The sequence below is a fragment of the Lissotriton helveticus genome, chromosome 5_1, assembly GCF_964261635.1.
Source record: "Lissotriton helveticus chromosome 5_1, aLisHel1.1, whole genome shotgun sequence".
Classification (NCBI taxonomy): Eukaryota; Metazoa; Chordata; class Amphibia; order Caudata; family Salamandridae; genus Lissotriton; species Lissotriton helveticus.
Window position 1 is genome coordinate 242,070,704 of NC_136065.1, and position 22,572 is coordinate 242,093,275.

At 48.3% G+C, this 22,572-nt stretch overlaps 1 protein-coding gene across 4 annotated transcripts in view; it reads right to left on the reverse strand.

The window, feature by feature from the left end:
- PNPLA7 (patatin like domain 7, lysophospholipase) overlaps window positions 1-22,572 on the reverse strand; it is a 1,524,034-nt gene that overhangs the window by 657,732 nt on the left and 843,730 nt on the right. For all 4 annotated transcript variants that reach the window (XM_078642105.1, XM_078642108.1, XM_078642106.1 and 1 more), the window contains one exon: window positions 10,681-10,744. In XM_078642105.1, the coding sequence (XP_078498231.1) occupies window positions 10,681-10,744 (64 nt within the window). The remainder of the gene's footprint in view (window positions 1-10,680; window positions 10,745-22,572) is intronic.

Below are 22,572 nucleotides of genomic sequence, written 5' to 3' on the forward strand. Positions count from 1 at the left end.
AGGACGAGCTCTGTCACCCGGCGGCGCCCCTCTGCTGGCTGCAGTGAGGGTGGGGGGGGTGGAGGGGGGTCAGAGTCTGTAGAGCTCCAATGGGAGGCGCTGTGAGGGGAGGGCAGATCTCCCCCGGTGGCTGGTGTGGGGGGGGGCAAAGTCTGTAGAGCTCCTCCGGTGGCTGATGTATGTGTGGGGGGTGACAGAGGGCAGATCTCCTATGAGGGGCGCTATGAGGGAGAGGGGCCGGAGGGAAAAGGTCCCCCGGTGGCTGGTGTGAAGGCAGAGGGCAGAATTGGCAGAGCACCCTCGGGGCGCGCTGTGAGGGCGGAGGGCAGAGTTGGCAGAGCACCCCCGGGGCACGCTGTGAGGGCGGCGGGCACCGCTCGCAGATCCTGTTACCAGCCCTTCATCCTGCCAAGCAGGGAAGGGCGGATCGGAAAATCATGTTAAAAGAATCTGAACTCTCGAAACCCCCAAAATAAATCCGACCACGACAAAGAAGGTGATTGTCTACTAAAGAGAACCCTAGGGCACTGAACACTGCATTTTCCACCATGTAAATTAGCTCCTTTTCAGTTAATTCTATGTATTTATATCCGGTGTTAACAGTGTGAAAGTGCCGTTGATGTGCGCAGGAGCCTCTATTGAAGGGTTGTTAAGATCACAGGGTGAACTTCCAGAGTGACGACTGACTAAAGTGACCATATATCTACAAAGCAAATCTCGGTGTCACTGGCCAGCTACGCCTGCCACGCGCCCTCTGCCTTCTTTAGTTAAACAAGATCAAACGGTGCACTCACTGTAAAGGAGAAGTGACAGTAGAACTGGTGAAAAGAAAAACAAGTGCACCACTGAAGAAGAAAAAAACACGGCCGCGAGTGGTGCGCGAGCCCGCCACTGCGAGCCATATGTCTTCAATTATCGCACCCGTGTCTGGGCACGATAATGGAAGACATATGGGCTTTAGTGCACGAAACAGACACCAATAGGCTATGGGCGGAGCAATGCGCCCGCCTTTGGCCTATTGCGTGCTCTGATCTAAAAAAACATGCACGCAAAGCCCAATAGCGGAACCCAAAAGGAAAAGCACACGCACAAGCGTGTGCGATTCCAGGGTCAGTTTTCAAACCCCAGACAAAAGGACTTGCCTGCGCGAGCTGTGCTGCGCACTGCATCGCGAGGGGCGAGCCCTAAAAAGTAACTCATCACACACGTGGGCTGTTCTTTCACGGAGCATACATGTCACTTTTAGGATTGAAACATATGTGGCTCAATGGCCAGCACCACCCAGATACCACTAAGTGTCAGGTGACCAAACTGCATGAGAAAGGATAAAATGCAGTAGCCTGTGGCTTATTTTAGATAAGTAATCAAAAGGAAGAATGTCATCTTTGAACAAGTGAAACCACTGTGAAGTTGCTTCGACAGCTCAGATATGAAACACAATAGAACCCTTGGGAACACCAATTAGGTGAGGCTTTTTACTATAAGCCAATCAACTGAAGCATGGGGTAAAATAAATGGTACAGCCTGTGCCAAGACCTGCAGCATAATTTACAACTGTAAGACAACCAACAGAATACACCACTAATGGTAATAATACCAGTCCATTAGCCTCGTCCTAAAATAAAATATTTGAGATCCAGTTCCTGAAACAGCAGTGCTAACATTATCAGAGGAAACAGAGCCAAGGCAATTTCCTACAGGTGAATATGTAAGGTAAAAGAATAATTAAAATCCTCACATGACTGTCTGAAAGACAAATAAACAATAAACTGTGGTGAGAGAGAAGAGTATGTGGCTTGAGTACCACCAAACTATGTAGAGGCTGCTAACCAGAACAAATGGGCTACCAACTGGAGAACCATAGATTGTGCACGATCATACATGAAAAACAAGCAATGCCAATAGGTCTGGCTTTAAAGGAATGTTCTATGTTAATGTGAATTTACAAGTAATAGCATTGGAATGGATATGTATTTGTGTGGAAGCAAAGAGCTGTGGAATAATATAGGTGGAGGTTTATATGGGGAGGAGACAGTCGCACTGTCAAGCCAACCCTAAAAATCCATGTAGGTTAATCAATCAATCAATCAATCAATCAGGGATTTGTGAAGCGCGCTACTAGCCCATGAGGGTCTCAAGGCGCGGGGGAGGAAGGTTGGGCAGCTCCGAATCAGCCTTAGAGTCAGGTCTTGAGGCTCTTCCTTAAGGTGTGCAGAGTGGGGGAACATCTGATGTTGAGCGGGAGTTCGTTCCAGGTCTTTGCCGCGATGTAGGAGTAGGCTCTTCCACCCGTTCTGGCCCTGCAGATGCGCGGGGTTTTGGTGAGGTCAGCAGACCGCAGGTTTCTCTTGGGTGTGTGGAAGGAGACTCTTTCATTGAGGTATTGGGGCCCGGTGTTGTGGAGGGATTTGTAGGTGTGAGTGAGTAGCTTGAAGGTGACTCTTCTCGACGGGGAGCCAGTGGAGGTCTCGTAGGTGCTGGGTGATGTGTTCATGTCGTGGGATGCAGAGGACAAGCCTGGCAGTGGTGTTCTGGATGGTCTGGAGTTTCCGGAGCAGGGATTTCTTGATTCCAGCATAGAGGGCATTTTCGTTGTCCAGTTATATTATGTTATGTTATGTTATTTAGTTTTATAAGGCGCTCAGATACCCAAGGGTTTCCCGGCGCCGCCTGCAGAGGTCAGAAACAAATACGGAAGGAGGCCTATTGATTAAAAAGCCAGGTCTTCAACATCCTACGGAAGTGCACAAAACTAGGCTCATTTCTTAAAGACAGAGGAAGAGAATTCCACAAGGTAGGCCCTAAGTAAGAGAAGGAACGACCGCCTACTCTAGATAATCTGTATCTAGGAACCGCAAATTTTGTCTGATTAGCTGAACGAAGAGAACGAGGAGGAACGTACAGTTGAGCGATAGATTTCAGATATTGGGAGGCCTTACCCATTTTAATCTTGTACATATAGGTTAAGGTCTTAAATTTAATGCGATTCTCCACTTTCAGCCAGTGGAGATCGCGTAAGGAACTAGACACAGCAGAGAATTTGGCAGAGCAGTCTGGCAGCAGCATTTTGGACAATTTGTAACTTATGAATCACCTCCTTATTAGCTCCAAGAACAAGCATTGAAAATGCAATAGGTCTCGCAATAGAAGAGTTTCACATTTTTCGTTTTGCAAATGGATGAGTGGCGTTGCGTGGATGAGTGGCGTTGCGTGGATGAGTGGCGTTGCGTGGGTGAGTGGCGTTGCGTGGGTGAGTGGCGTTGCGTGGGTGAGTGGCGTTGCGTGTGTGGCGTTGCATGTGTGAGTGGCGTTGCATGTGTGTGTGGCGTTGCGTGTGTGTGTGGCGTTGCGTGGGTGAGTGGCGTTGCGTGTGTGGCGTTGCATGTGTGAGTGGCGTTGCGTGTGTGAGTGGCGTTGCGTGGGTGAGTGGCGTTGCGTGGGTGAGTGGCGTTGCGTGGGTGAGTGGCGTTGCGTGGGTGAGTGGCGTTGCGTGGGTGAGTGGCGTTGCGTGGGTGAGTGGCGTTGCGTGGGTGAGTGGCGTTGCGTGGGTGAGTGGCGTTGCGTGGGTGAGTGGCGTTGCGTGGGTGAGTGGCGTTGCGTGGGTGAGTGGCGTTGCGTGGGTGAGTGGCGTTGCGTGGGTGAGTGGCGTTGCGTGTGTGAGTGGCGTTGCGTGTGTGAGTGGCGTTGCGTGTGTGAGTGGCGTTGCATGTGTGAGTGGCGTTGCGTGTGTGAGTGGCGTTGCGTGTGTGTGTGGCGTTGCGTGTGTGTGTGGCGTTGCGTGTGTGTGTGGCGTTGCGTGTGTGTGTGGCGTTGCGTGTGTGTGTGGCGTTGCGTGTGTGTGGCGTTGCGTGTGTGTGTGGCGTTGCGTGTGTGAGTGGCGTTGCGTGTGTGAGTGGCGTTGCGTGGCTGAGTGGCGTTGCGTGGCTGAGTGGCGTTGCGTGGCTGAGTGGCGTTGCGTGGCTGAGTGGCGTTGCGTGGCTGAGTGGCGTTGCGTGGCTGAGTGGCGTTGCGTGGCTGAGTGGCGTTGCGTGGCTGAGTGGCGTTGCGTGGCTGAGTGGCGTTGCGTGGCTGAGTGGCGTTGCGTGGCTGAGTGGCGTTGCGTGGGTGAGTGGCGTTGCGTGGGTGAGTGGCGTTGCGTGGGTGAGTGGCGTTGCGTGTGTGAGTGGCGTTGCATGTGTGAGTGGCGTTGCATGTGTGAGTGGCGTTGCGTGTGTGAGTGGCGTTGCGTGTGTGAGTGGCGTTGCATGTGTGAGTGGCGTTGCATGTGTGTGTGGCGTTGCGTGTGTGTGGCGTTGCGTGTGTGGCGTTGCGTGTGTGTGTGGCGTTGCGTGTGTGAGTGGCGTTGCGTGTGTGAGTGGCGTTGCGTGTGTGAGTGGCGTTGCGTGTGTGAGTGGCGTTGCGTGTGTGAGTGGCGTTGCGTGGGTGAGTGGCGTTGCGTGGGTGAGTGGCGTTGCGTGGGTGAGTGGCGTTGCGTGGCTGAGTGGCGTTGCGTGGCTGAGTGGCGTTGCGTGGCTGAGTGGCGTTGCGTGGGTGAGTGGCATTGCGTGGGTGAGTGGCGTTGCGTGTGTGAGTGGCGTTGCGTGTGTGAGTGGCGTTGCGTGTGTGAGTGGCGTTGCGTGGTTGAGTGGCGTTGCGTGTGTGAGTGGCGTTGCGTGTGTGAGTGGCGTTGCATGAGTGAGTGGCGTTGCGTGTGTGTGTGGCGTTGCATGTGTGTGTGGCGTTGCGTGTGTGTGTGGCGTTGCGTGTGTGTGTGGCGTTGCGTGTGTGTGTGGCGTTGCGTGTGTGTGTGGCGTTGCGTGTGTGTGTGGCGTTGCGTGTGTGTGTGGCGTTGCGTGTGTGAGTGGCGTTGCGTGTGTGAGTGGCGTTGCGTGTGTGAGTGGCGTTGCGTGTGTGAGTGGCGTTGCGTGTGTGAGTGGCGTTGCGTGTGTGAGTGGCGTTGCGTGTGTGAGTGGCGTTGCGTGGCTGAGTGGCGTTGCGTGGCTGAGTGGCGTTGCGTGGCTGAGTGGCGTTGCGTGGCTGAGTGGCGTTGCGTGGGTGAGTGGCGTTGCGTGGGTGAGTGGCGTTGCGTGGGTGAGTGGCGTTGCGTGGGTGAGTGGCGTTGCGTGGGTGAGTGGCGTTGCGTGGGTGAGTGGCGTTGCGTGGGTGAGTGGCGTTGCGTGGGTGAGTGGCGTTGCGTGGGTGAGTGGCGTTGCGTGGGTGAGTGGCGTTGCGTGGTTGAGTGGCGTTGCGTGTGTGAGTGGCGTTGCGTGTGTGAGTGGCGTTGCATGTGTGAGTGGCGTTGCATGTGTGTGTGGCGTTGCGTGTGTGTGGCGTTGCGTGTGTGTGGCGTTGCGTGTGTGTGTGGCGTTGCGTGTGTGTGTGGCGTTGCGTGTGTGTGTGGCGTTGCGTGTGTGTGTGGCGTTGCGTGTGTGTGTGGCGTTGCGTGTGTGAGTGGCGTTGCGTGTGTGAGTGGCGTTGCGTGTGTGAGTGGCGTTGCGTGTGTGAGTGGCGTTGCGTGTGTGAGTGGCGTTGCGTGGCTGAGTGGCGTTGCGTGGCTGAGTGGCGTTGCGTGGCTGAGTGGCGTTGCGTGGGTGAGTGGCGTTGCGTGGGTGAGTGGCGTTGCGTGGGTGAGTGGCGTTGCGTGGTTGAGTGGCGTTGCGTGTGTGAGTGGCGTTGCGTGGTTGAGTGGCGTTGCATGTGTGAGTGGCGTTGCATGTGTGAGTGGCGTTGCATGTGTGTGTGGCGTTGCGTGTGTGTGTGGCGTTGCGTGTGTGTGTGGCGTTGCGTGTGTGTGTGGCGTTGCGTGTGTGTGTGGCGTTGCGTGTGTGTGTGGCGTTGCGTGTGTGTGTGGCGTTGCGTGTGTGAGTGGCGTTGCGTGTGTGAGTGGCGTTGCGTGGGTGAGTGGCGTTGCGTGGGTGAGTGGCGTTGCGTGGGTGAGTGGCGTTGCGTGGGTGAGTGGCGTTGCGTGGGTGAGTGAATGGTTAGCTGTTGCTTATGCGACGTATAGCACTTAATACTAAAGTAGGCAGACCTTCTTAGCCTTTGTGAGAATAATAGCAAAATAAAAATAAAAACCAGATCAAGTCAAGGACGCAAACGGCACCATGCTATTGTTTATTTACTCAGATGATTTGCATAAAAATGTAACTTGTGAGCACGTTTCTCTAACTCTCCAATAATCCCATTACAACACTTTGTACAAATGAGATTGGGACTCATCCTTCCGAAGTCGAGAAAAATGTGCAACGCTGTGTTGTAGTTAATTTTTTTAATTAACAAAATGCAAATAATGTGGAGAGATTTCAAGTGATTCAGGAATGGGCGCCCTTGTAAAGAGAAAGTACGGCCGGCCTGGGCAGTGATAGGGGAGGAGGGAGGAGAAATGCGAGTCACGGCAGCAGCAGCCTTTGATGTGCCTGCCGGCCGGCCGTGAATAATTAGGGGGTGAGAAATGCGCTCGGAGGGCTGCCTTTGATGTGGTAATGCGAGGCAGGCAGGCAGGCGGCTGGTGGCATTGTGCACGCGCTTTTTAGGGCTTGCGCAAGCGCAATGACCTAAAAAGCACATGCACTTGAAGGAATCGCCAGTGGAATCGCCAGTGGTGGATAAACACTGGATAAGCCCCTATAGAGCTTCGCCAGCTATGCGCTGAAGCGCATCAGCAGGCGAGCCCTAAAAAGGATGTAGCCGTAGTCCAGGCGACAAGTAATCAAAGCCTGGATGACAGTTCTTTTTGTAGATTCTGGCAGCATCCATAAAATCTTTTTGAGCCATCTAAGAATGGCGAAGCAAGTTGCAGCTACCTTTATGGCTTGCGGCCTCATTGAAAGCTGATTGTCAATTACAAAACCCAGATTGCGGGCTTGTTTAGTAGGCTGAGGGGTAACACACAATTCAGGAGGCCAATGTTGGGGACCCCAAAGTTCTTTGTTTTTCCCCAGAATGAGCACCTCTGTCTTTTCTCCATTAAGCTTAAGCGAATTGACTTGCATCCACTGCATGATTTTACTTAATTCGGCTTGGAGAAAAGAGGGTCCAAAGGCTCCTTTAGCAGAAAGGGAGAAGACTTTTTGGGTGTCGTCAGCATAGGAATAAATTGACAGCCCTGCCTCCTCCGCAATCTCAGCCAATGGTTTAACATAAATGTTAAATAAAGGGCTGAGAATCGAGCCCTGTGGCACCCCATAGGGTGAAGCATGAACCTTGGAAACTGCTTTTGAGAAAGAAATCTGAAATGTACCACCGGACAGAAAGTTTGCTATCCATTCCAGAGCCACTCTGCTGGTTATGAGTGCGTGGGTGACAGTCTTTATGGATTATGGGGGGATCCACTTCAGTCAATCAAGGTGTTTGTTAAGCGCAACTACTCACCCGTAAGGGTCTCAAAGCACTTGGGGGGGTGGGGTGGGTGGGGGTCGCAGGTTCCAGTCTATCAAGGAGGGGGTCTGTCGAAGAGCCAGGTTTTGAGATTTCTTGCGAAGATAGGGAGCGATGTTGTCTGTCTGAGGTGGAGCGGCTGGTCATTCCAGGCTCTGGCCGTGAGGAAGGAGAAGGAGCGGCCTCCCGATCTGGTCTTTGTGGTGCGGGAGACTGTGGCTTAGTAGAGCTGGGCTGATCGTAGGGTCCTTTGGGATGCGTGGACTTTGAGTTGGCTATTCAGGTATGCTGGTCCAGTGTCGTGGAGGGCCTTGTGAGCATGGGTGAGCATCTTGAAGGCACTCTAGCTTCGATGGGGAGCCAAGGGAGTGTGCGCAGGTGCTGGGAGATGTGGCAGTGTCTTGGCAGGTTGAGGACTAGTCATGCGGCGGCGTTTTGTATGTTCTGTAGCTTGCGGGTGAGGTTTTTGTTTATTCCGGCATAGAGTGAGTTGCCGTAGTCGAGTCTGCTGGTGACCAGGGCGTGAGTGACCGTCTTTCTGTATTCGAGGGGGATCCATTTGAAAGTCTTGCGAAGGATGCTGAGGGTGTTGAAGCAGGAGGAGGAGAAGGCGTTGATCTGTCGGGTCATGGTGAGGGAGGAGTCAAGTTTGATGCTTAGGTTCCAGGCGTGGTCCTTGCGAGTAGGGGCTACCGAGGGCGGGGGGCCACCAGGTGTTGTCCCATGCTGAGGGGGTGGGTCCGAGGACGAAGACTTCTGTCTTCTCCGAGTTTAGCTTCAGACAGCTGCTACTCGTCCAGGATGAGACGTCTCATTTCTTCCTGGAAGCTGAGTTTAGTGGTGTTGGGTTGCCTCGTGAGGGAGAGGATACGCTGGGTGTCATCGGCATTGGATACTATGCTAAGTCTGTGCTGTCTTACAATGGGGGCGAGGGGGCCATGTAGATGTTGAAGAGCGTGGAGCTGAGTGACGATTCTTGGTGTACTACGCAGTTGATCTCTGTGGCTGCGGAGAGGAAGTGCGGGAGTCAGATTCTTTGGGTTCGGCTGGCGGGGAAGGAGTGGATACAGTGGAGGGCAGTTCCCTGTATGCCAGCGTCGTGGAGTATGGCAGACAGTGTCGAAGGCTGCAGAGAGGTCCAGTAAGATGAGGGCCGCCGTGTGGCCATGGTTGAGAGTACGGACGTCATCTGTGGAGGCGAGGAGAGCAGTCTCGATGCTGTGGTTGCTCGGGAATCCGGATTAGGAGGAGTCTAGGATGGAGTTGTCTTCAATGTAGTTCGTGATCTTGCTGTTGACGATCTTCTCAGTGACTTTAGCCGTGAAGGGGAGGAGAGAGATGGGTCTGTATCTTTTTAGGTCCGTCGGGTCTGCAGAGGGCTTCTTGAGGAGGGGCTTGACTTCTGTGCGTTCCCAGTTGTCAAGGAATGTGCCGGATTCAAAGGTGGCATTGATGGTGCTTCGTAGCTCGGGTGCCATGGCGGTGGGGGCTCTTTAGAAAATGTGCGGCGTGCAGGGGTCTGTGGGGGGCTACGGAATGAATGCTCTTCATGGTCGTGGCAGTGTCTTCGGTGGTGACCAGGGTCCAGGCAGAGATGGTAGGCTGGCTGGCATTGCTGGTGGTGGGCGTGGTTTTGGCATCAGGTGTCTGTTTGTTGAAGTGGTCGAGGAGGGACTTGATCTTGAGATGTAAGTAGGATCAGAGTTTGCTGCAGAGGTCCTGGGAAGGGGTGACGTCCAAGGCTTCGCTAGGGGGGTTGGTGAATTCCTAGATGCTACTGAAGAGTTCCTTCGAGTTGCTGGAGTTGGCGAGGATTTTGTCCTGGATGAAGGTCTTTTTGGTGAATCTGATGTGTTGGTGGCATTCTGTCATGGCGTTCTTGTAAATGGTGAGAGACTCCGGGGTTTTGGTGTTTCTCCATAATTTCTCGAGGCGTCTGCAGGTGCATCTGGATTTTGGAGGTCGGTGGTGAACCATGTGGCTTTCATGGGGCGCCGTCTGTCGGAGTTACAGAGTGGGCGAACTGGTCTGTGCAGTTGGTGAGCCATCTGTGGAGTTCGTTGGCTGCAGAGTTGACGCTGGTGGTGGTGGGTGGGGGGGTTGTGCTTGAGGGCGGAGTTGAGGTGCTCCTCTGTGACTTTGCTCCAATTCCACATCTTTAGCGTGCCAGCAGTCGCCATTTAATAGGGGACAGGGGATGGAGTACAGCTGAGATGCGGGAGTAGGAACCGGCAAGGGGGGGGAAGGGGCCACGTAGGCAGTATCAGCAGAAAAAATGGTGAGAAAAGGACACAGGGCAAAAAGAATCCAACAAGGCACAATCGAGTAAAAGAAATAGGAGAATCTAAGGAAGGAAAGAATAAAAATAAAAACGAATAAAAGGAAACAATAGAAAAACAGGCACAAGTGACCATACCAGACAGAACAACAGGGCCACAAACACCTACCAGGACAGAGAAGTGCAGGGGGCAGCAGCACAATGACGGAGCTGCGCGAGGGGAGGGCAGAGTTCTCAGACCAGGAGCTCAGAGGTCTTACTCAACTGCTCGCGCAGCGGTCGCCATTAAGTAGGGGACAGGGGAGGGAGCGCATCAGGGAGACGGGTACTGGTGGGGTGGGGGCACGGGGTAGCAGCGGTGGGAAAAACATTGAGAAAAGGACGCAGGGCAAATAGGACACAACAAGGCACAACAGAGTAAAAGAAATAGGAGAATATAAGGAAGAAAAGAATAAAAATAAAAACGATATAGGAAACAGAAAAACAGGCACAATTGACACAAACCCGACAGACTAACAGGGCCTCGATGCAGGGGACAGTGGCAGCGGCGCAACGACGGAGATGCTCGAGGGGAGAGCAGAGTTCTCTGACCAGGAGGTCAGAGGTCTTGGTTAATGACTGCCATCCTCCCCATCTGTGTTACTGCCAAAGAAAAACACTATAAATTATCTAGTTATTTAAGGCACTTAATATGGCATTCCAATGCCATGTGCCCTCCTGAAATTTCAAGCTTAGGTAGCTGGATAAATAAACGAACTGACCACAGCTGCTACAGGGCAACTTCTCTTTTTTGAGGAAGTACACAACTTCTGCCAAATCAAAACATGTTCTTTTGGCTCTCAACATGTGTGCGGTGCCAAAGCCCCCCCCCCCCCATAAGTGTCTGGAGACAGTTCAGCTGTCAAGCCAGACCATAAAAGTGGAGATTTGTGGGGGATCTAATTTATGTCGCACAAACAGAGAGGAGGAGGGCACATAACAATTTATCAATGATAAGTCAACATGATAAAGATGAAGAACATGCAACCTTGGGAAGAACAGCTTACCTGTCCAGTGCAGCAGAGCCAAGACGCTGCTTGATGTTATCACTGGTCAAAAGCAACGTTGGACCTAGAAGACAAGAACATAGGAATATTTAATACATGGTCATAGTCAGTCTACAATTCCACCCACGGAGCTTTTAAAATTGAATGTTTAGGACATGTGTCTCTGTTGATTTTCAGACTAAAGACGTTATAGAAAAGAATTTCCCACTTGCAAACTTCTGGCACGTAGAGAGGATATTAGGTATTTTCCCAGCATCGTTTTCAATGCTGATGATGAAGTAGGTCTCCAACCTTTCATGGAGGTTGGTTGCTTTCAGGTTTGGCGTAAGCCAAGATATTTAAATTTTATTAAAATGATATGTATGATAATGATAACGATAATGGGCTTTCAGCAAGTCTGCTGGTTGTGTTGTGTTATGTTCTGTTCAATTAATCCACGCTGTGTCCATTAAATAGCTCCCGCCAGGTTCTGAAAAGTATAACTTGACAAACATGCCACTTCATACAAGTGGCTCTGTGCAATGGAGCAGGGTACTCCGAGGAAGAAGGGCTGGGAACACCTTCACTTTTAAACTCAATGACCTGCCCCAGTAATCTACTACTTGCAAGTACCTTCTCCTTTAAATATTACTACTTAATTATTTTCGAACTCCTTTGTCACTAAAACTATTCACGCGTGAAAGTGGCTCTGCTGTTATCCCTTCCATTCCAGATGTCCTATTTAAAAAGTAGCTCATCTGACCTACAAGAACTACAGGAGAGGCCTTTTTTTACCAGACTTTACAGACTGCATTCCAGCAATCTGATTAACTGTCCTTCCTTCAGCACTCCATTGCATATGCTAATCTGAATTAATATAAAGGCTATTAGAAATCAGCTACTCACAGCTCATCTGAGGCACATATTTTATTCTAGATTGACTGTGTGCTGTATTTTCACACATAGGGCGCAGATCTCTTCCCAAGTAAGCACACAGTTTAAAGGTTTAAAAGTTAGGAAAAAAGTTTTGCCAAGCAACTGACATAAAATCATGCAGTCTTCAATGGAGTATTTTGCCAGGAAATGGAACATTTTAACTAATAGTAATGTTAACTACTTTTGCCTTTAAAGACAATAACATTACTGATTATTCTCCCAAAATAATGTGATTTCTGAGATTTTGCATTTTAAAAATACAACGTTTCTACTTGCTTTATGCATCGCTGCATCACCACTTATCACAGCAATGTACTATGTAAATAAAGTAAACAGAAGTTACACCAACCTGGTCATGTAAGATTTTCTTTTAGCAGCATCGAGAGCGATCAGTGGTAGTTCTATTTTATTTAACGGAAAATGCATTTGCATAAATAGGATGGGAAAGCTACAAAAACCTGATGGTTCATACCGATTAAGTGGCAGAAGGCAAAAATCGAAAATATGCTGCAGATGCTCTTTCAGCTTCAGCGTCACCCCCAGCTGCTCGCGACCTTGCGAAATGCCACTTCATTACTGAGCCACTTGCTAGGCGCTGCCGAGGCTATTATTGCCAGGTATAAAGTTCACCCACTGTCCCAGAGCACTGCTGTCACCATCCACCTGGGTCTGCTCAGCTCCATTTGTTTACCATTTTCATTTCATGAATGCTTAATGGCATTTGATGCCTAGTAAAATGAGGACTATATTGCAGGGCTGTTTCTGGAGGGACTAATGTTGGGGATACTGCCTTTGCAGACTATCCCTTTAGAGCACATAGTCCCAAGTGTTCCCTGTAATCCTCTGTCTACCCCCACCCCTCCAGCCATCACTACCTAATTAGGGCGTGTCTGGCTGCAGTACCCCAATATAGTCATTATAGTACTTCCAATGCATGATGCAAATTTGTCAAAGAAAAATTAAATTGAAGATGTGCCATAATAAATTATTGGTCTATATGCAGGCTGCGACGAAGGACTTTATCAACATGTATTGGACAAAACAGCTAGTAATAACATCAGGTCAACTATTCTAAATTTGGGTTTGGCCGGCTTCAAAATCTCACGATGTAAGGAACCTGTAGCAATGCTCCAAGAGAAGCGAGACTTGGGGTTGTGTATTTCAGCACTCAAACGTCTAGTCAAATTAGGCTCCTTTGGCCAATGCTAAATATTGCAAGATGGCTGTAGCCAAAGCCAGTTTCCATGAGCAGCCAACCTGGCAGTGTTAGAGCAGCAATGTCCTATTTGGTGTCAGAGAATTGGCTTATTGAAGTCATATGACGTGCCACTAGCAGCATGAAAAATACTAATAACCTTCATATTTCAAATCTGATATTGAAAGGCAATAGAATTGTTGAAAGTAATCTACAGCAAGTCAGTAATCACAATATTAGGAATTAACAAAGAATGTCAGTTGTTTGCAATCACTTCTGTATACTATATAACTCCTTGATAAAATTGGAACTTCTATATATTTGAACAATTAGGCCTCAGAATTGCATAACTCCAGCACTTTCAGGCTTGGACCCTGGTTTTCTAATCAATGCCTGAAACAATTTGAATACAGAGGTTTAAAAAATGCAATCGAGTAATGTCTTGGTTGTTGGGACCTGTAAAGCCACTTGCAATACCTACAATTTGTTTTGCAACTCATCTGATTATCTGCTCCTCTTTCGAAATCTGTGGAGTCACTGACGGCGTGGACACACAGGGAATCAGCATCAGTCTTGATGTTGTTCTCTGAGTTGGAGTAGCCGCCAGCCTCGGATTGGGGTTGAGAATCATAGAGGCGTAGGATCCACCGGCAGTAACCAGACTGAAGGCTCTCTTGGATCTATAGAGCCTGGAGGCATGCCAGGGAGATCCAATAGGGTAAAAAAACATCTGCAAAATGGCTTCTTTGAAGGCCTGGATCTGCTGCTGTGAAATCCATAGACTTAGAAACTCAGGCTAGATCGGAAGTGTTAGACTTGGCATGTTTGGTGTGGTTTCCACAGACTTTTTGCCTCTAGCTCCTGTATTTTTGATGTTTTGCTGGATTTTGTCTTGGCTGGCTTAGATACTTTGGGCACTTTGCCACTGCTGATCAGTGTCAAAGTGCAAGGGCTTCCTGTGTAAATTGTTAGTACTATTGGTTCTCACTAGTAAAGTGCACTGATTGTGCCATGGCTGTAAATCAACTTCTACTAGTAGGCCTGCAGCAATGATTGAGCTACCCACATGAGTAGCCCTGAAAAGGTATCTCAGATCTGCGACTGCAGTGGTTGTGCGCAGTTTTAAACTGCCATGTCGACGTGGCAAGTACACCTACTTGCCAGGCCCTAACCTTACATTTTCTTACACGTAAGACACCCCAATGTACCCCCATGGGCAGGGTGCAGGGTATGTGAAAGGTAGGACATGTACTGGTGTGCGTGAAATATCCTAATAGTGAAATACTGCTAATTTCGTTTTTCACTATTGAGAGGATATCTGTCCCATAGGATAGCATGGGAGATGCTTTGTAACATCTTACAAGTATAACTTCCCATTGGGACAAGATAGAGGATTAAAGTTTAAGCTCTCTGAACTCAGAATTTAATAACTATCTTTTAGTAAAGATGGTTTTTAAATAGTGTGTTTGAAAATGCCACTTTTAGAAGGTAAAAGTCACACAGAAGATGGACGGAATGCAGAGAAAATCAAACATTCACCCTCTCCACCCCACCCCCCTAGTCAAGAGATCTGGGTTAAATCCATCGTCTTTTGCTCACCATGCCACCCCAGTTTAGAGCAAGCCATATGCAAATCAGTCTTGACCCTGTGCCTCATGGGAACAGTCCAGCCTGGACTGCCAAGCCAGGTCCTCCCTGGACCAGAAACAAGCATCCTGGGACCAGTTTTGAGGCATCGTCCCTCATCAGCAAGGCTAGCTTGAATCCAGTGGCCCCGTGATCCCCGGACCCATGTTTGGCATGCTAGTAAAGAGCAGCAGTCCACCTGACGTGCTGGAACGTAAGGAGTTTGAGGAGTAGCTTACTTCTGTAGCCTGTGTGGGGTTCTAGGGGTGCTGGGGGATGTTTGCAGAGTCTGCAGGACCCGAGCTGGAAGCCTAGACTGTCTCCAACCTCTAGATCGGGGAACGACAGTGCCTGGTTTGACACCCTCCCTGGATCCACGCCACAAGGTACTCTGTTGTTGAGATTATCGTGGATGGACCCGAGGGGTCTCGTCGTGTCTTGTGTGCACCCATGGATGGCTGCCTGCAGCAACTGCAGCCCACACCTATGCTGGAGGGGAAACATTTCACCAATTTGGAAGCGCACTAACTTTCAGTGTGTCAGTCTTTTGCCTACAGGGGATAGTGATCCCACACTCGTGAAGATGTCACTGGGTAACTGAACTGATATTAGAAATAAATGTGCGCAATCGCAAAAGAAAAGGACCTTGTAATGTCAGAGGGCAAGAAAACCTTCTACACAGTTTGCTCAGTAGACTATATTTTATGAAAACCTTTTAATCATATGTACACTTCTTTCAGTCAAAAGCGCAAATATTTGTGCATTGTCCCCCACAAGTGAAAAATGGAACCAATAAGTGAATATACAAGGTGAATAATTATGTACGCAGTTTCCATAAATTGGTACACAATGATACAGGCTGGGTAATGGTCTGTTCTTTTGTGCTTGTCGACGGCGTTTCGACCCTTCTATCAATGGGGGTCTCCTCAGGACTAACGATGTAGGGACATCTGGATGGTGATGGCGCAGCCTTAGTGAAAGTGATGTGCCGAGGTGAAGGTAAAAACTCACGTGAGGACCCAGCCGGGTTCTCAAAGTGAGGTAAGGCCGGCACTTCAGGGTGTGGGAGGCCAGAGGGGACTTCTTTAAGTTCGCTACAGCCGTAGCTATACAGTTATCCCTATGTTCAATAGCGTGGTGCTGAATCCAGTGACAATCCACTGTTGGATATTGGTAATGTTTCTGTTGCAGCCGCGTGAGTCCGCTGCAGTGTGGCCTCACAGGTAGGCTCTGGGTGCATTGACCAGAGCCTACCCACAGGAACCATTGTTTTCCTATATATAATCAGTACCCTGGTTCCGTGGTGAGTAGGGTTCCCCTATTCTTTCCTTAGAATGGGTAACTGAAGGCTTAATCTGAAGGAACAAAACCAAGTAACTGTTTCCTCCCACTTAAGGCGGTCCTGACAATCTAATCAAAGTGTCGTCAGCGGGTGCAAAGTGTATAGTTGACTGGTGTAATTTAAGTGGCTGAGGGGCTGGGTCATGAGGTGTAGTCAAAATCTGTGATGTCTTAACTATTACAACTGTATAGGGAATGAAATATTGGGACTGTTGTGTTTTATGTTAATGTGCTAGTGGGAAAGTGGAATGCCTTTAAACAGCCTGAATATATGTTTCATTCGCTTATGATGCAGGAGGGATTGCTTGGATTGTGAACACGTCGGGGAAGTACGTGCATGGGTTTATGTTGCTTGCGAGGCTGAGGAGATAATGGAGCAAGTGAATGCTGTTCTGCTGCTAATGGGAGAGTTCGACAATTGCATATAACTGTAATGTATGTGTCGGTTTGATTTTAATGTGTGTGTAAAACCAGTGTTTTATAAATAAGGAGTGGAATCTTTTTGTAGTGTACTCCATGTGTTGCGAGGGTGGTGGTGTGCCAATACTTTACACTTTGACCCTGAGGCTAAGCCGGACTGCTCTGTGCTAAGCTACCCAAGGGTGAGCATAGGTTATCGGACGAGTGTATCGTACTCCTCCTATCTAGGATGGTGGATTCTGTCTGGCCTTGATGTGTCCCAGCCAGCCAGCAACTGCTGGGTCTAACAGACACGTCAACATTCTCAACCGGAATCAGGTTTTCCAAGAGTTTCTACGATGGTGGATGGCGTACAGGTCGACCTTATGGTCCTGGATGGCCCTTGGATTTTTGTTGAGCAGTCGCTGCATGACTTTGAGATATGAGCGGAGCCCAGACACCAGAGACGGACCATGTGAGGGTCCATCACGGACATCTGGTTGTGGCAGTCATTTCAGGGTTAAATGTGGTCATTTTTTAGGAAGACATGTCCCTTGCACACTGGAAAAATTCAGGAAAAGTTTTCAGTCAGCTTTGAGGAAACCAGCTCCAGATTCAGTTCTGAAGGCATAGAAAGGATGAACAGACTTCGACACACACAGGTGATGGTTATTATGTGGCCATGACGTCTCTTCCAGAAAAGGAAAAGACCCAATTCAGAGCCGTATGACATCACCTACTGGGGCATGAGGGAACTGCTAAATCTCCAGATCCTGTCTGGCGAGTGGGATTATTTACAAGGTGATATATTTGCGGTTACAAGAATGCATCAGAAGCAGATTGTATTTTCTAGTGATAGGTACCCACATGTTTTGTTAGATGGTGAATAATTACTCCACATGCAGTGTGAGGTAACTGTTAGAGGAGTGTGAGATAGGTGGAATAAAAAAGAGCAGGTATTTGGTGTCGCCATCTTGCAGGAGTGCGCACTGGAAATCTGTGAGTAAAATGACAGTCCTTTACCTGATACCATGAAGGCTCCTGAACTATTCTTGAACGTCCCAGGATTTCTGATGGAAGGGAAGACTCGTACGGTTCCCTTTGGTCCACATAATTGTTCTCTGCCCATTTGCACAAGTCAACAAGCCGGAAACTATTGTGCTACTTGCAACAAGTCAAATTCAGACAACAGTATGCAAATATGCTTATAAGAATGCATCTTTGCAAAAGACTGCAGGAGAAAGAAGACAAAACTATAAAGGGAGTTTTAAATCAGAACCTTTCCCCCCCCTCTTCCTTCAACTTTCACCTTGTACCTCAAGAGGGTAAAATGGATATTTGAGAGTTCTCAATATATCTTAACTACAGTGAATTGTGATATCATGCTAGTGTCTCTGCCGGCACTTCGACTCAAGGCAGAGAATCAAAACCACACAATGACTGGGGGCGGAATTAACCTTGAGCCAGAGACATACTCTTGGAAGTTGCTTTAGAACAAAATGTACAAACAGCAGAAACCTGAAGCTGGTCCAGGTCTCCTCCTCAACTGCTAATACGAGGTGGTGATGCACCTGTCATAAGGGATAATATGGAGGGCTTTCTAAAGGAAATCAAGGCTGACTTACACTCAAAAGTAAAGCTTTTTCTGTATGAAATAAGAGGGCAGTCTGAAAACAGAGAATAACCTGCAGCCCACTATTAACCAAACAGAATAACTGGAACAATATTAGGGGACATATGCTTTCTTTGGAAGACCACCTTATTGAGCTCCAAGAAAAACAGAAATAAATATATAACAGATCAAGGATTAATAATATAAGAATCATGGGCTCCCATCTGGTGCAAAGAGAAACGACACTGACTAGTATTGGTGGGATTATACTTCCAGATCATAGCTCAATTCTAGGAGACTAAGATTTACACACGACCTCTGACTGCCATTGAACATGGTGTCTAAACAAGCAAGCATAGCAAATGATAGTGGGAAAGGGTTTGCAAATCTACTAAAAATAAGGGGACCACATGAAACTAATCAAAATTTACATTGTAATGTGTTTAAAGCTGTGATATTGGGTCGACTGGTTGAGGCCACAGCACCACTTAATGAGATGAGAATATGCAGCAAGGATAAACCAGAAATAGAACAAGAGGATTTTGGAGAAAAAAATAAACCATCATTTTGCAGCTGCCTACTTTAATGATGGGGGCAATTTGATTACTGAGAATTAAACATTGTTGCTTTGGATAGGCTCACAAAGGCAATATTAGATTATCTAGTAAGTTTAGGACAAATATGACCAGCACACTTATAAAAGACTAGCTTAACGGTCGTGCGTTGCTGCGATCTCAGAAGAAAGGAAATTCAAGGAAACTTGTTATGATAACATTCAATTTACATTGTGTAATTTTTATTGAAACTTATTCATTTTAATATGGAATACATTTCAAAGTGTCGTTTTAATTCTTTTTATTTATTCGAGTGCTTGTGGATACACAATATTTTTTGTTTTTCCGTCTGGTGCGTACACGAATAAATCAGAAGGTTTTCCGACGCGTGAGCTGGCCACATACAGTTGTCCATGTGAGAAGCACGGATTCTCCAAATGGAGTCCACACACTTGCAGCGATTGTCCTTGTGCTTTGCTGATGGTCATTGCAAAAGCGAGTCGCACCGGAAACTGTAAACGTTTGAATTCAAATGGCATATCTGTTGGGATCATTGGAATACGTGGCAATAGTACATCTTCCCCCTTGAATTTCCCATTCAAAATTGTAGCTTCGATGACATTGTTAATCATCTTTTTATTCGAAAGTCTTGTACCGTTGAATAGTCGTGGTGAATTGATGTTTCGGAGAAGAATGATAGGCACGCCAATTTTCAATGTTCAAATGTGCGGTGGCATACCGGGAAAATCCAGTGAATTCAAGAATTCCGTTGGGTAATTGACAACTTCGTCTTGATTCATCACAATATCGATGGACTTATACGTTGTCGCTTCGCCTGGTATTCCGTTTTGAATGCTGAAATTGAAGGCATTTACATCGTTGTTCGTAGCTGCTAATATAGCACATGCACTGAGCCACTGATGATTTTTGTAATTCCGCGCGATATTCGAAAGATTATAAGGGCCCTGGGGGGCCGATATTTTAAAAAAAATTATGCCAGAAACCTTTGCGGGAGTGTACTCAACAACTTCCCAAAGTTTCATGGCGATCGAATGAATGGTGTAGTAATGCATAAAGGACAAACAGACAGACAGACATACATTTGTTTTTATATATATAGATATTACCAACCAGGAATGGTAGAAGGTGATAAGAAATACAGAAAATGTAAGACTCAGTGAAAGGGATCTTTCTGAAGAGAAGGCCCAATTAGACTACCTAGGCAATGCCACACTGCCTAAACTCCAATCCATGACAAGTCAAAATATGTTCCGATCCAGGAACCATGAAAGCAATCAAAAAGCTTAAGACTGCAAAGAGCCCAGATTAATATACAAATAGATTTTTGAAAGGAAACCAAACTACTTTATTACCTCAGAGGATTCCTGAACATAACCCATCCATGTATTTAGCCTGATATTGTTAATACAAAAGCCATGGAAAGATGTCATACACTACAATTTCTACATGCCAATGTCTCTCCTCAATATTGATGTGAAGGGGGAGTGACCAAGGCTGGGACCCAAGATGGCACACCTTTTCTGAGCTCCGGGGCCTAGAATGCCGCCTGACACCAACAGCTAAACTGCCCAAAGGGCAGGCGCGGCCAGCGCTATGACCTCGGTAGAAGTGGGCCCAAGTGGAGCCAGTGAGCAATTCAGCAGGCCAATGCTTGTTTTTATTTCCTCCTCTGGGTACTTAGGTCACACTCACTCCTTTCAAGTCACAGGCAGCCAAGCCTCTTAACTGGATTGTTCTCTCTGCAGGTCTCACCACTATAGGTAAAGAAGTTGCACCACGGAGGTTCAAGCCGCACACCCTCAGTCAGACTGCCTCAATGTTGGCCATATCCGTGGGCCCAGGATATCAATACTCTCTCCTCAAGCCTTCTCCGAGTGTTTTTCAGCAGGATACATATTGCTGTGTGGGAATTACTCGAGTACGCGCCAGGCCCTCCTTCTCTCTCACTTCCATAGTGGGCCTGTTGCAGTCAGACACCAGAAGGCTCCCTGGACACACAGGGCACACACCGAGCAGCTGCCTTTCTCATGGCAAAACCTCCAGCCTCTGTGCAGGGGTACTCCTACGCAAAATTTTCCGGATCCAGTATGACGCCTGGGGATATTCTAAGATAAGGAATCTAATACTAACTACTGTTTCTTACAGATATATCGTTACCGAAGGTAAGTAACTTGTGCATCTGAAAGAAACAGGTTAGTATTAGATTCCTTACCTTAGAATAGATACCCCAGCAATACCAACCCCGGTGGTGGGTCTGCATACCAATGATCACACCAGAAAATCCTGGAGAACGGAACGGCCGAAAAAGCCATCTCTCCGGACTTGGCCGTCCAGGAAGTAGTGTCTTGCAAACGTGTGCAGCGAGCCCCACGTAGCTGCCTGACAGATGTCCTGCAAGGGGACTCCCCAACCCAGGGCAGTAGTAGCCGCCGTGGCCCGAGTGGAATGGGCACGTAGCCCCACAGGAGAAATGGTCCGTTTGTGCACCGCCCGTCCCTGCTTAGCGCCCACGTAACCAACAAAGAGTTGGTCATCCACCTGGAACTAGCGTGTGCGATCCAGATAATATGAGAGCACACGTTTTGGGTACAGACGGTGGAGCCTCTCTTCCTCTTTCGAGGGATGCAGAGGTGGAAAGAAGGTGGACAAGGTGATGGACTGCCCGATGTGGAAGGCTGTGACTACCTTGGGCAGGAAAGAGGGTCACGTCTACAACACAACTTTGTCCGGATGGACAGAAAGGAAGGGAGGTTGAGAAGAAAGAGCCTGGAGCTCACTCACTCGCCTGGCAGAGGTGATGGCAACCAGGAATGCAGTCTTAAGAGTAAGGAGACGAAGAGGACAGTTATGAAGTGGCTCGAAGGGAGCGCACATCAGATAAGTCAGAACAAGGTTCAAGTCCCACTGAGGCATCACGAAAGGAACAGGAGGAAACATATGAGTGATGTTCTTCAAAAACCTATTTACAACCGGGGACTTGAACAAAGAGGGCTGATCAGGGAGCCTTAAGAAGGCGGAAATGGCAGAGAGGTAGCCCTTTAGAGTGCCCAGAGCAGAGCCCTGCTGGGCAAGAGAAAGAAGAAAGAGGAGAACCTCTGAAAGAGGGGCAGAAAGGGGATCCACAGCCTTTGCTGTGCACCATGACACAAATTTGTTCCACCTGCAGGCGTATACCGATTTTGTGGAGGGACGCCTGGCTGCCAGAATCACATTACAGACTTCAGGAGGCAAGTCAAATGGCCTCAACTGCCGCCGCTCAATCTCCACGTATGAAAGTGGAGACTGGACAGGTTCGGGTGTAGGACCGTCCCCTGATGCTGCGACAGAAGGTCCTCCTGAAGAGGCAGACGAATCGGGGGATCGACTGACATGCTGAGTAGCTCGGGATACCAGTATCGTCGTGCCCAGTCCGGAGCCACAAGGATGACTTGGGCCCGGTCGCGCCTGACCTTCTTCAGCAGGCGGAAAGGCGTACAACAGACCGCAACTCCACTCACGACGAAAAGTGTCTCCGAGCAAGTGCCGCCTTGGAAATTCCAACGCGCAGAACTGATGACATTGCGCGTTCTCTTCTGTGGCGAATAGATCTAAGCAAGGCTCTCCCCAGTGCTGAAAGAGGCCTTGCGCCACGTCCTGTAGTGTAGTTCCTATTATCCCAATAGGCTCTGCGCATTGGAATAATATCTTCAATAGTATAGACCTAGGGCAGAGGTTAACTAGGTCTTCTACCGACGATATTAGACTTAAAGTTTTGTGTTTGCCAGCTAGCTCAGAGTTCACTAGAAACTTTCTCGAATAGGCAAGGAGGATTTTAACCTCCCTGGATAGACAAGAAGGGATTTAGTTTCTGACAACCATAGAACATGACAACTTTGCTCTCCCCTAATCAAGAGTGTATCTCTAGAGTCGTGTGAAAACAATAGACAACTTATTTTACTCAGTCAGTACGTGCATTCTTAGTTTCACCAGTTTGTAGAGAAATAAGAGATGGGCGTGGTTCAATAAAAGATGTTATTTATTGATCAGTCTCTTTTCTCATACAAGAGAAATGAATCGCTATTATTGCAATACTTGTAGTTAAGTAAAGTGCATACAGTAGAGACAGAATTATAAAATAATACTGTAAAAGCATTGATATGGTTTCTGAGCCATATGATACTTTAAAATGGATAAAATAGAGACATACATATATACATTTGACTAATCATACTCAACTGGTGCTTCTAACC